At 48.4% G+C, this 14,070-nt stretch overlaps 1 protein-coding gene across 5 annotated transcripts in view; it reads right to left on the bottom strand.

Annotated features, from left to right (window-relative positions):
* LOC119963487 overlaps window positions 1–14,070 on the bottom strand; it is a 110,330-nt gene that overhangs the window by 24,638 nt on the left and 71,622 nt on the right. For 4 of the 5 annotated variants that reach the window (XM_038792681.1, XM_038792682.1, XM_038792678.1 and 1 more), the window contains 3 exons: window positions 13,414–13,579; window positions 11,350–11,587; window positions 2,175–2,321 (listed from right to left, as the gene is read on the bottom strand). In XM_038792681.1, coding sequence (XP_038648609.1) covers window positions 2,175–2,321; window positions 11,350–11,587; window positions 13,414–13,463 — 435 coding nt within the window. In that variant the 5' untranslated portion in view covers window positions 13,464–13,579. The remainder of the gene's footprint in view (window positions 1–2,174; window positions 2,322–11,349; window positions 11,588–13,413; window positions 13,580–14,070) is intronic. The other variant, XM_038792679.1, reaches the window with a different exon arrangement.

The following is a 14,070-nucleotide window of genomic DNA, read 5'->3' as shown; positions in this document are numbered from 1 at the left end:
GCAATTAGAGGTAACCTTATGACACATGTTGGCAATTGTCAGAATGTAGGGATAAAGGAAACAGTATCTTATGGGCAGTGATGCGACAAGGCGTGTTCCTCAGGAGGTTTATATCACCGGAAAGGACAAGGGCAGCAGACGCATGGAAACACCACCACCGGCAAATTCCCTTCTGAGCCACTCACCACCCTGACTTGGAAATATATCGTCTTTCCTTCACTGTCGCTGGGTCAAAATGCGGGGACTCCCTCCCAACAGCACCGTGTGATGGATATCACGTTCACCGCAGAATTCGGATTAAAAATAAGGCAGTAATACAAACAGCATTCTAATTCAAGCATTCTAATTCAGCTAAAGTTCAGATAGAGGTTACGACCTGATGGGAGAGACTCCAAGCTGGTTCCAAAGACTCATTAGTATCAAACAATTAAAGGCTTTTCTTTGATAGACCATAAATCCTTTGAGACAAACTCCCCTCCCGAGAAGTATTCAAAATATAAGGACAGGGAATTGCCTAGATAAATAGATACACAAATCTTTCTCAAATTATACCGTTGGACACTTACGATAACACCTTCACAAAAGTGTCTGTTTTGATATCTGGAGAGATTGTCACCCTGACAAGAGGCAGGCACCAACCAGTGCCTCCCTTGCCAATATATCTTAGGATTCCTGACAGTCACACAGACACTACAACCATTAAAAGATCTATCAGTGATAGTACATCCAATTAGCCATTTGGCTATCGGTAATTAACCAACAATAAATGCCAAGGTAATAAATGCCTTCCTGAACCGATAAGCAAGTTTTATGTATATAAGGAGAGGGGATTTTAGCAGAAGTATCTCTCTCTGATCCTGACCCCCCTTTTAGGGCGAGAGTCAGTTCTGTTCTTCGGAAGCTTGTCTCGTCGGACAAAACCTGTTGTAAGTATGGTTTTGTATAACTTCTCATAGATGTATTAAGAAACTAATAGAGATGCTTTTAAGGATTTTTCCATGTTTATTCGATTCATTCGATTGAGAGAAGTTAGTATGTTAGTAGATAACTAGAAGGACTATTTAGTCCACTTATTCTTTAACTCTGCAATTCGGTATGTATCTATTGGTAATATTTTCACAATAAAGATACTTTGATTAAAATCATACTGTGTGAAAATTAATCTCGAGGTTGATCTCCTAGACACCAAGGAAGCCTAAGTCGGCAATAGGACCCACGACCTCAAGAGGTATCGATTTAGTTATGAGTGACGAATCTGAACTCTCCCTATAGAAAGTAACTGAGATCCTGTTTAACTGTCTGAGACCCGGAAAAGCATTCTTCCTTCATGAGATCTATTCTGAGTCTTGGCAGGAAAACAGGTTTCCCTCTTTTAATAGGTTAACCCAGGGCCTAGGTTAGTAATAGAGTATTATCAGGTCCGGAATAACCTAAATCCACGACAACCGTGGATGTACCTCCACCACCACCTTCTTGAAGGCAAGGGCGGCACAGTAGCGCAGTGGTTAGCACTGTTGCTTCACAGCTCCAGGGTCCCAGGTTCGATTCCCGGCTTGGGTCACTGTCTGTGCGGAGTCTGCACGTTCTCCTTGTGTCTGCGTGGGTTTCCTCCGGGTGCTCCAGTTTCTTCCCACAAGTCCCGAAAGTCGGCTGTTAGGTGAATTGGACATTCTGAATTCTCCCTCTGTGTACCCGAGCAGGCGCCGGAATGTGGCGACTAGGGGCTTTTCACTTAACTTCATTACAGTGTTAATGTAAGCCTACTTGTGACACTAATAAAAATAATTATATTATTATTAGGGATGGACATTAATTGCTGTCCTAGCCACAGCTCATGAGCATATATATATATAAAAAAAATCTAAGAAACCAATTAACTATCTTTTAATTCAGTTTGAGGGACTTTGATGTAAAAATTGGCTATTGTATTTGCTCAGAAAAGATTAGATTATTTGTAATATTTCTGAAGTAGCTCAACCTAATCTGAACTACTGAGGTGTCGGCCCTGCAGTGTCAGTTGGTAAATGGTTAGATATACTTTGGGATCCATTTGGTGATAATGCTGTTGTACTGATGCCAAAATCTGTACTGAAATGCAGTTGGGACGAGCGTGGGTTAAACAAGCCTACGTGATTCAGTGATCGAGTCAATCGAGTTTAAAATCCAAAACTCACCGCCGAGTTGACAATCTGCATTTCAAGCGGGTCCTTGAGGTTGGGTGGAATTTGAGACATGTGGCAATCAAATTTTGCCGTCGGGTTCACATCAGTCTTTCTCTTCTTCATACATGGTGGAATTGTCTTCACTTTCCCTAATAATACCTTTAAAAGCGGAAGAACATTTTTAAAACATCAGTTTGTGTAAAACTACAGCACACCATGAGACACCCAGAAGGGTGATAGCAATACTTTTCACTGCACCTCAGTACACTTGACAATAAATAAATCAATTGAATCAGCTTTTTAATGTGGACCTCTTGGGTATCTGGCATTTTTGATTAACCCGCATCAGCCATTCCTCATGCATGTCAGATAATAGAAACCTCTACTCTCCTCCCCAATTTCCATATTTAGTGTCAATTTTAAGAATATATTTTTATTGATATTTTCCAGTTTTTACAGGGTAACAGCTCAATCTATGGTCTACCTGGTATTCACCTATAAAGTTGTTTCTTATTTATAGAGATTTTTACATGTGGTTCTCCCCCCCCCCCCCCCCCCCCCCCCACTGTTGGTGGTCTAGCTTTCCCTCTGATGTTTGGCCTGGGCGTCACACACTGAGTTCCTGTCCTGTCAGTAGTTCCAGCTCCTCCGTCAGTTCGTCAAAGGTCGCGAGTCTGTCCCCTGTGTCAAAGTCCCAGCCTGCTAGCATCCCCCCCATTCTGTCTCCATTTTGCAAAGCTGGCATTGAGCATGACTGGTGGGAAGTTGTGGTTGCCGCAGATGGGGGGCCATGGGGGACATCTCAATTAAACCAAAGTGCTGCCTCATTTGGTTCCATGTCTTCAGTGTGGCTCCCACCACTGGGCAGGATGTGTACTTTGTCGGGGGAACGGGAGCTCGGAGGGTCATTCCCTTGCAGGAGGACTCCTCCAGCCTCACCTATTCTGTGTTGGGTTCTCGTATCCATCCCCTCACCTTCTCGGCTGTGTCTGCCCAGTGGTAGCATTGTAGATTCAGCATGGCCAGGCCGCCCACATTTTTCCTCCCATGCAGTGTTGCCTTAAGGATCCTTGGGTTCTGCCTCGCCACAAATGCAATGATCATTTTCTCTACCTTATGGAAAAAGGCCTCGGGGATGAAGATCGGCGTGGATCTTAACAGGAAGAGGAACATAAAGGAGCAGGTCATCCGCATAGAGAGAGACTCTGTGCTCCCTGCCCCCTCTTCGGATGCCCGTCCAGCTTTTCACATCTCGCAGAGCGATTGCCAGAGGTTCAACTATTGCCCGGGCGAACAGGAGCCAGGACAGTGAGCATTCCTGCCTTGTGCCTCTGTGCAGCTGGAAGTATTCAGAGCTGGCGGTGTTGGTCTGAACACTCTCCTTGGGGGCGCTGGACAGGAGTTTCACCCACACAGTGAACACCGTTCCCAGTCCAAACCGCTCTAGTACCCACTTCCACTCGACTCTGTCGAAGGCCTTTTCTGCATCATCCAGGGAGATGATCAGCTCTGGTGTTTGTGGTGATATGCATCATTGTAGGTACACAAGGGGTTAATGTAAGTACACGCAGACTAGCTAGACACTAGAGGGAGCACCAGAGACATGACACACAGATACTCAACCAATAGGTCAGTAAGAAAGGACACGACCAATGGGCATTCACAATGCACTCAGAGGTGACACTACCACAGGGGGGCATTACACCAACCCATATATAAAGGACACAGCACACATGATCTTCCTCTTTCCACTGGAGACACTCAGTGAGTACAGACATAGGGTTGATTCAACATTACACCCACCACTTGGATTGTAGCAGACTGGTTTGTCAGTCTGAGTAGCTATAGAAGGATTAACAGTAGTGGCGAACCCGAGTAGGAGAATTGTAATTAGTTCAATAAACGTGTTGAAGTTATCTTCACGTCTGAACCTTCCTTTGTCAGAGTGAACATCAAGGAAGCAGCTTATGCTACGCCAAGAGCATAACAAGACATTTTTTTTTTTCTACAGTGATGCATATCACCACAGTGTTCCCTCCTCGGATGTGGTCCTTATTACATTCAGCAGCCGCCTGATGTTCGCAGTTAGCTGTCTACCCTTAACAAAGCCTGTCTGGTCCTCTGCAACCACCTCTGGTACGCAGTTCTCCCGCCTAATGGCCTGGACATTCGTGAGTATCTTCGTGTCTACGTTGAGCAGCGAAATGGGTCTGTATGATCCGCATTCCGTCAGTTTGTTGTCTTTCTTGGGTATCAGCGATATCGTGGCCTGTGTTAGCGTAGGAGGCAGGGTATGTCAGCGAACATATCACGTAGGTGTCGGGCCAGGGCTGGTGCAAATGTTTTATAGACATCCGCCGGGAACCTATCAGGTCCCAGCACCTACCCGTCTGCATGGAGCTGATGCTCTCCATGATCTCTCCCAGTCCTATCAGTGCTTCCAGTTCCCCTCACTTATCGTCTCCCTTGGCTGGTATGTCCAGTCCATCGAGGAACCGTTTCATCTCCGCGTCCCCCTCAGGGGGCTTGGAGGTGTACAGCCCTCGGTAGAAGATCCCGAACGGTCGGTTGACCGCTTTTTGCTCGGTTGCCAGTCTGCCTCTGCCGTTCCTCACCTGCACTATCTCCCTCGAGGCTGCCTGTTTTCTCTGCTGGTGAGCCAGTAGGCAGCCAGCCTTTTCTCCATTTTCGTAAAAGGTCCCCCGTGTCTATCGGAGCTGGTGCACTGCATTCCTGGTGGATAGCAGATTAAAGTCCATTTATAGCTTTTTCCTCTTCGCCAGCAGCTCTACGGTCGGGGCCTCTGAGTATTTTCTGTCGACCTACAGAATGGAGTCGATGAGTTGTTGCCTGGTGACTTTTCAATTTCTGGGCTTTAGGTTGGCCCAGACAGACTCTGGCGAAGTGTCCCTTTTTGCCATAGACTCGCAGGCCCGCAGACCGTGCAATGTCGCTGCGTGCCTGCCTGGAATGCCCCCTTCAGACACGTCATCAGCCTCGTACGACTCGTGGGGGCCGCCATCTTGGCCGTCGGCTCCGGCACCGACTGACACGTGCGACCGATGGGGGCGGCCATCTTGGTTGCCACCTTCGAACCAGCCCGACATGTGCAGGCCGCCATTTTGTGAACCCAGTACCGCCGACCACGCAGGCTACCCGCAGCTTGGCGCAGTCACCCTCGACCAGTCGCAGCCAAAGCATCTGGAAAACTCAGTGATGGTCGTCCGGGTCAACGGGTACGAGACCCCCTGTCTTTTCGACTCCAAGAGCACAGAGAGCTTCGTTCACCCTGACACGGTAAGGCGCTGCTCCCTTCACATCTACCCCGCCATCCTCGGCTAGGTCGTGGAGAACGGAGTCCTAGGGCCCGACCCCGACCGTATGCGCCCCCTCACGGAACTCCCCCCTCCCCACAGCCTCAAGGCCCTCAAACGATGCCTGGGGCTATTCTCCTACTATGCCCAGTGGGACCCAAATATGCGGACAAACCCCACCCACTTATTCAAACCACCACATTTCCCCTGACGGCTGAGGCCTGCTTGGCCTTCAGCCGCATCAAGGCCGACATCACCAAGGCCGCAATGCACGTGGTGGACGAGTTCGTCCCCTTTCAGGTAGAGAGCGACGCATCCGACATCGCACTGGCCGCCACACTCAACCAGGCGGGCAGGCCAGTAGCATTCTTCTCTAGCACCCTCCACGCTTCTGAAATCCGACACTCCTCAGTCGAGAAGGAAGCACAAGCCATAGTGGAAGCCGTGTGGCACTGGAGGCACTACCTAGTCGGTAGGAGGTTCACCCTCGTCACCGACCAGCGGTCAGTCGCCTTCATGTTTGACCATGCACAACGGGGCAAAATTAAAAATGACAAAATCTTGATGTGGAGGATCGAACTCTCCACCTACAATTACAATATCAAGTATCGTCCTGGGGGAGCTCAATGAGCCCCCAGATGCCCTGTCCGGCGGCACATGCGCCAGCGTGCAAGATGACCGACTTCGGACTATCCACGAGGACCTCTGTCACCCGGCTTACCCACTTTATTAAGGTCTGCAATCTGCCATTCTCCACCGAGGAGGTCAAGGCCATGACCAGGGACTGCCAAGTCTGCGCGGACTGCAAATCGCACTTCTACTGGCCAGACAAGGCCCACCTGGTAAAGCTTCCCGGCCCTTTGAGCGCCTCAGTATTGACTTCAAAGGGCCCCTCCCCTCCACCAACCGTAATATATACTTTCTAACCGTCGTCGATGAGTACTCCCGCTTCCCCTTCGCTGTCCCCTGCCCTGACAGGACCTCGGCCATTGTGATAAAGGCACGGCACAGCACCTTCATGCTGTTCGGTTTCCCTGCGTACGTCCACAGCGACCGGGGCACATGGTTTATGAGTGATGAGATGCATCAGTACCTGCTCAATAAAGGCATTGCCTCGAGCAGGACTACGAGCTATAACCCGCAGGGAAACAGGCAAATGGAGAGGGAGAATGCGACGGTATGGAAGGCCATCCTTCTGGCCCTCCGATCTAGAAGTCTCCTGACCCCCCGCTGGCAGGAGGTCCTCCCCGACGCCCTCCACTCCATCAGATTGCTCCTCTGCACAGTCACGAACGAGACCCCTTATGAACGTTTGTTTGTCTTCCCTAGGAAGTCCTTCTCCGGGGTCTTGCTTCCATCCTGGCTGACAACTCCGGGACCTGTCCTTCTCCGGAGGCATACGAGGAGCCAGAAGACCGATCCCCTGGTCGAGAGGGTCCAGCTGCTGCACGCCAACCCCCAGTACGCCTACGTCGTGCACCAGGACAGACGGCAAGATACGATCTCCCTACGAGACCTGGTGCCAGCTGGTTCCCCTGCCAATGCGCCCCCCTCCCCGCTACCTACCGCCACCCCCAGCACCCCTTACGCCCCCCCTGGGTCTCCTGTATTGTCCCGCGCCTGCACTACCACCACCTACCACCCCCCTGCCTACCCCCACCCCGCAACTGTCTCCAACACGACGGACCCAAAGCTCAAGCTCCAGTTATAACCCCCCCCCCCCCCCCCCCCCCCCGCGGAGTCACCACCTGCATCAACCGTGCCCGCCACATCGCCAGAGCCGAGGAGGTCTAAAAGAAAGATCCGGCCTCCAAACAGACTGAACATTTAATGACCCCACGTCACCCCCGCTGGACTTGATTTTTTTAACAGGGGGTGAATGTGGTGAATGTATTCACCAAGTATGAACTGTCAGTATAGTGCTGTGACCTATGACCTGGAAATGATGATACGGTCTACTTCCAGGCACTGTACTGGAACCCCGGTGGGCTCCGCCTCTGGCTCTGCCCTCACCGGAACGATATATACCCCGGCCACCAGTGGGTGGCACTCATTTGTACAGCCAACTCTGGCAGGCGACTTCATGGATAATAAAGCCTAATGTTCGCTCGTTCTCATGGTCTCACAGTGAATTAACGGTATAACACTAGCCATGCCTGTCCTTTTCCTCGATCTGAGGTTCGATCGGACTGTCAGTGGGTGCTGCACACAGTTGAAGTCACCCTCCATGATCAGTCAGTGTGTATCAATGTCAGGGATTTCCGCCATGGTCTTTTTTATGAAGTCTGTGAGGTCCTAGTTGGGAGCGTACACATTTACCAGAACCATCGGTGCTCCATCCAGGATGTACCGTTCCCCCTTAGTCCCTAACCGGTCTTGTCGCTGTAAACCTCATCCTCTTGCTGATCAGAATGGCTACTTCCCCAGCTCACGTCCTGTAACACGAGTGATAGGTCTGTCTCACCCAGCTCTTTCTTACCCACAGTCGATCCTTCTCCCTCAGGTGTGTCTCCTGCAGGAAGACTATGTCGGCTTTCAAACTTCTTAAGTGGGCGAAGACTCTGGATCTTTTCACTGGGCCATTAAGTCCCCCGATATTCCAGGTGATAATCCTGGTGGTGGTTTCTGACCCCCCCGGTCCTGCCGAGAGGTACGCCACGGCCCCCTGTTACTGTCTGTCTTCCCATGTTAGCTATCCCTGCTAGTGTGGTGGCTCGCCTCCCGGGGCTGGTCAAGCCCTTAACTTAAACCCGCCGACTGTCCGCTTTCTCTGTCTGTACCCTCCTCTTCGCTCTTTCCTGTGACCTGGTCTTTTTTGATTCGAGCAAGGCAACACAGTCCCTCGCAAACATATTAACTGTCTGATGAGTCCCTATTTCTTTAGTGATCCTCCTCTGATCGGGCCGTTGGTCTCCCACTCTCCTGGGCCCGCCGGCTCATCCGCCTGCTGCTCATGGCCATTTCCGCCACTTCTGCCGTCCCTTCGACCTCCTGTTTTCTGGCCTTTTTGTGTGGTTGCTTTCTTCTCGCCGTTGAGGTTAATTTGCCTTCAATCTTCTGGGCGAAATTCGCCATGAGTGCCTACTTGGTTCTGGTCTGGGGGAAGAGCCCCCTGCTTTGCGTCTGCTCAGCACATCACCGTCACCGGAAGGCTCCAATATTCATCTTTGAAACATCCCGTACCAAAAAATAAAATTCTCCTCTCAAGATTTTTATCCGGCCCATAGGAGCTACGACAGTAGCTTCACAATGCTGTTCAGACTAGAAAAGGTTCTAAATTTAAAAACAACATTTTTCAATTACCCGTGACAATATGGAGAGCACTTTTTCACGGTGAATAATGGACATTGGCAGATAACCGAGAGCCCTGGATTATCACTCTGCATTCTGAACACTCTGCATTTACCCTGTAGCCAGCCATGGCTTGTGCAGTTGGTTGTACACTTAGCTTCTTCTCCAGAGACTTGCGAAGAATCCAGGCTGATGCTTCAGTGCAGTACAGTGGGAGTGCTACATTGTCAGCCAAGTTGACTATGGGGTGAGATGTTAAATAATGACTCATCCTCGCTCACAGATGGATGCTAGAGATCTCATGATACCACCTGAAGAAGTGCAGGAGAGTTCCTCTGACGTCCTGGCCAATGTTGATATCACAACCAAAACAGATGATCACACTGTTGTTTATTTAGAGTGCAACAATGGCACACTTCAAAAGTAGTTCATTGGTTGTGAAGCTCTTTGCGATGTCCTCAGGTTATGAAAGGTACAAATGCAAGTTCTTACCACTTTCCTCAGCCCAAGCCAAAAAACTGAAGAAGTGATGGAAAACCTGGGTGAGGCAGCCTACTGGATACGGGACTGGACTAATAACCCAGAGATTGTGGGGGCTCGTCGAACATAGGACTTAGGAGCAGGAGTAAGCCATTTGGCTGTCTTAGCCTGGCTCCACCTTTATATAAGATCGTGGGTGACCTGATTGTGGTCTGAACTCCACTTTCCTGTCCGCTCCCCCCGTAACCCTCAAGTCCCTTGTCTGTCAGAAATCTGTCAACTTAAGTCTTGAATAAATTCAATGACCCAGCCTCCACTGCTTTCTGGGGAAGAGAACCATTGATCCTCAGAGAAAAACATTCCACTCATTCCTGTCTGAAAAGGGAGACCACTTACATTTAAACTGCGTTTATACTTTAAAATAAATTCATAATCTCACTGTGGCAAAATGTGAAATTAAAAACTGAAGTGGTAATCTAGCAGCTAATCAGGACCAGGAGTAAACCATTCAGCCCGTCCTCCCCAAGACTGTTCCTCTATTCAATAAGATCGTAGTTGATCTGGAACTTAACTCCATCCACAGGCCTTGGCTCCATACCCTTGTTTACCTTTGGCGAGCAGAAATCTATCAATCGCTGAGTTATAGCGTCCATTGCTCTTTGTGGGACAGTTTAATTTTCACAACAAATGTTAAAAGTTTTAATGTCCCTCTAGGAAGGAGAAATTCACCCTCTATCTGGCTCAGTCTACTAATGATTCCAGTCTTATAATATGTGGTTGACTCTTCATGTCCTCTTCATGTTGAGCATACCAATTATAGTACAACCAAATAGAACAATAAGAGAGTTCACGACAAGGCCACCACAAGAACTGCTGTGGTTAAAGAAGGCCCATCTCAGCTTTTCCAGGGCAACCAGAGATGGGAAGTAAACGTTGACCGTGAGAACATTTTTCGGATCCCAAGAATAAATGGAAGGAAAATAGGTAATCCAATCAATGGAATTACAACCAAGAATGTGCGCATTAGATAGAATTACCTAGAATTCTACAGCAGAGACAGGCCATTCGGCCCAACAGGTTTGTGCCAGTTTATGATCCACACGACTATCCTGCTATTTTACCTCATAGGAACACAGGGCCACGAGGAGATCATTCAGACCATTAAGCTTGTTCCTCCATTGAATGACACCATAGCTGATCAATATATTATATCCATGATCTGCCTTAGCTTTGTGCCCTTACATTTATCCCTGGTGAGCAAAAGTCTAAGAATCTCAGATTTAAAATTATGAACAGAGATGGAATCTATTGAATGGCCTGAATCAGACTTGAAGATTATGGATAGAATTTTGTGCCACTCCCGGGGTGCGTTTGCTGGCAACACTCTGTCAACATATCATGGGTGGGATTCTCCCTCCCAACTGCCCCGTTTTCCGGCCCGGTGCACCCCTGCCGGCAGTGGGATCCTCCATTCCAGCAGCCGGCCAATGGGGTTTCCCATTCTGGCCATCGCGCGCCATCGGGAAACCTGCGGGCGTGGCTGTACTTCCGGCGGAGCGGAGGATCCCGTCGACAAGAGAATTGCGCCCCACATCTTTCCTTTGGATGACTATTTAGCTTACCCTTGAATGTATCTACATCATCAGCCTCAATCACTCTAGGTGGGAGAAAGTTCTACATCCTCACTCTTGAGTAAAGTGGTTTCTTCGGCGTTCATTCTTGGATTTATTGCTGACTCACAGTTTAGGCTTAATAGACGCACTGGCTGACCTGCCTGCTCAGGAGGCCCAGTATTCCCCAGCTGATGTTAACATTCACAAAATGTGCTTGGTTCACTGGAACGTTCAAAGAAGTTGGCTTTGTATTGATTTTAAAAGTCGGCTAATCTCATGAGATCGCCATCAGCAGAATCGCTGCGAAGGAATGTGCAGGAGCAAGGCAGGCACGAGGTTCACCCTGGGGAGCCGAAGGAGGATCGCTGAGAGTCAGCGACTTTGCAGGAAAACGGAAGTCTTTGTTTCAGAATCAAGGGAGTTTCTAAATAAATAATCGAAGTTGAATTGTACACTACTATGAATTTGCCAAAAGTTAAATAACCATACCTTAAAAAAGACAATTGTTTCTGTGACCAGGTTGTTTTGCTGATGGTACCTCAGGAGGACATCAATATGTCGATGAAGATAAACACCGCAAGATGGCTTTCCTAGTGCCCTCAGAGTAGAAAAGTTGATGTTCAATCCTTCCTGGTACAGTTTCGAAGCTGCACTGTAGGATGTCACCAAAAACAATGTGTTTTCTTCGAGTTCTTTGCCACGTCTGCCATCCTCGCGCAGCTTAGCCCTGGTGTTAAAAGTCGTTTGAAATGCAACACAATCACTACAGGATTAAGAGGTGAAGTCAACTGGTAAAGAACTTCTGCACTTCGGACTCCCCTTTCTAATTTCCTCCCTTCCTCTTTAAAGGTTGGCGAGGCCCATTTCAATGGGTCATGGCAGTCCGAGGGCCAATCACTTTGGTGGCTTTCCTTTGTGTGTGGGTCAACTCATTGAGTGTTTGAAAAAAATGAAAATGAAAATCGCTTATTGTCACGAGTAGGCTTCAATGAAGTTACTGTGAAAAGCCCCTAGTCGCCACATTCCGGCGCCTGTCCGGGGAGGCTGGTACGGGAATCGAACAGTGCTGCTGGCCTGCTTGGTGCGCTTTCAAAGCCAACGATTTAGCTGAGTGAGCTAAACCAGCCTGTTTGCAGGATATTCAACTGCATGGGCATCACAGACAAGCTTGATCATGTTCTCGCCCAAAAGGAAGTTTCTTTCATTTAAAAAAATAAATAAATTTAGAGTACCCAATTATTCTTTCCAATTAAGGGGCAATTTAGAGTGGCCAATCCACCTAACCTGCACATCTTTGGGTTGTGGGGGCGAAACCCACGCAGACACGGGGAGAATGTGCAAACTCCTCACAGACAGTGACCCAGGGCCGGGATTCGAACCCAGGTCCCTCAGCGCCGTAGGCAGCAATGCTAACCACTGTGCCACCGTGCTGCCCGGAAGTTTCTTTCATAATGAAAAGTATCAAAATTTCCCAATTACTTAACAACCTGACAAAAATTGGTTGGCGTTTTCACAATTTAAAATGACAATATTGTCTCAATTGCAACAACAGATTGTTAATTATGTAGAAAGGCAGACACGTTAATCATTCTTGCTAAAAGAGGAATTCTGGGAGTACCGTGTACAGTGTTGGTCACTTTACTTTAGGAAGTATAAACTTTAACTGGAAGTACTTCACAGAAGTTTGAGCTGAGGGGGAGGATGGAAGGGTTCTACAATTCATGGGCATTGTTTATCTTGCATTTCAAGAATAATTGGATACCATCGAACAATTGGGGGGGGGGGGGGGAAGGTGGAGCTATGGGGGGGGGTTTGGCATATTGTTTATGGGATGACTGTTGATTCTCTTTTGGTCTTTTTGTTTTGTTTTACTTGGAATGTATGGGTGATGTTTGGGTTTGTATATTGAAGGGGATGGATGGTTGGGGGACTGATATTGTATTTGTTATTGTAGGTTATCTTTTGTTGTGTATTTGATGAAAATGTGGAAAATTAGGAGAATAAAAAAAACATTTTTTATTCACCCGTTGATTCCTGTCATGAAGGGGTTGTCTTCAGAGGAAAGATGAAGGAGGTTGGGGCCGACATGCATTGGAGTTTAGAAGAATGAAAGGGGACCTTATTGAAACATGTAAGATCCTGAGGGAGTTTGACAGTATCCAAAGACAACTGGCCATGAAGCACTTAAAACTCCCATTTGGGGAGCATTGCATTCACATTTCTTTTAAATCCTGGGGAACCTGCCCTGATCCTTCTTGGGTACCTGTGCTTGCTCCCAACGGATATGGATCTTCTGGGCTTAACCACATCACACTGGGCACCATTCCTCTAGTAGCACCCATCCAGTTTCCTGTTCTCCCCCACTCCCCACCACCACCACTGCTTCCTGAGGCAGAATGTGTGGACAGATTTCCGGGGGGGTGGACACACACCAATTATGACCCCGAATTATACCTCAAGCTTTATGCACAGCCTGTCAGAATCATGGAGCAGCTTTGCTCAAAAATTGCAGATCGCACGGGCATTTTATACCCATTTCTGTCCTGTACGTACCTCTTCTCTGCAAAACGCTGCTCAAGTTTCACATTGTGTATGAGTTTCATGTCACCAAACCTCCACAGGAAGTTCAAATTGTAACTGCTGTCAAGCTTCGACCCATCTAACGTCGACTGTATGAAACTGTACTCGCGCCAATCCGTGTGACAAATTTCTAAGTAAGCTTGGAAACATAAAGTGGTTCATATTAGGGCAGTAGTGCAAAGACAACAACAAGAATTAGTTTTTTAAAAAAACAATTATTCATTTACGGGATGTGGGTGTTGGCCCGCATTTATTGTCCATCCCTAATTGCCTTTGAGGTGCTGGTGAGCCGCCTTCTTGAACCACTGGAGACCATGTGGTGTAGATACACCACAGCGCTGTTATGGAGGGAGTTCCAGGATTTTGACCCAGCGACAGTGACGGAATGGCGATATATTTCCAAGATAGTATGGTGCGTGACTTGGATGGGAACCTCCAGGCGGTGGGGTTCCCAGGTATCTGCTGTCCTTGTCCTTCTAGATGGTAGTGGTTGTGGGCCTGGAAGGTGCTGCCTAAGGATCCTTGGTGAGTTCCCGCAGTGCATCTTGTAGATGGTGCACACGGCTGCTACTGTGCGTCAGTTGTGGACCGAGTGGAAGTTGGAGGTGGTAGATGGTGCACATGGCTGCT

This window comes from Scyliorhinus canicula, chromosome 3, assembly GCF_902713615.1.
Source record: "Scyliorhinus canicula chromosome 3, sScyCan1.1, whole genome shotgun sequence".
NCBI classification, from domain to species: domain Eukaryota; kingdom Metazoa; phylum Chordata; class Chondrichthyes; order Carcharhiniformes; family Scyliorhinidae; genus Scyliorhinus; species Scyliorhinus canicula.
Note: the sequence above shows the minus strand (reverse complement) of the source record. Positions and strands in the feature narration are given on the sequence as shown.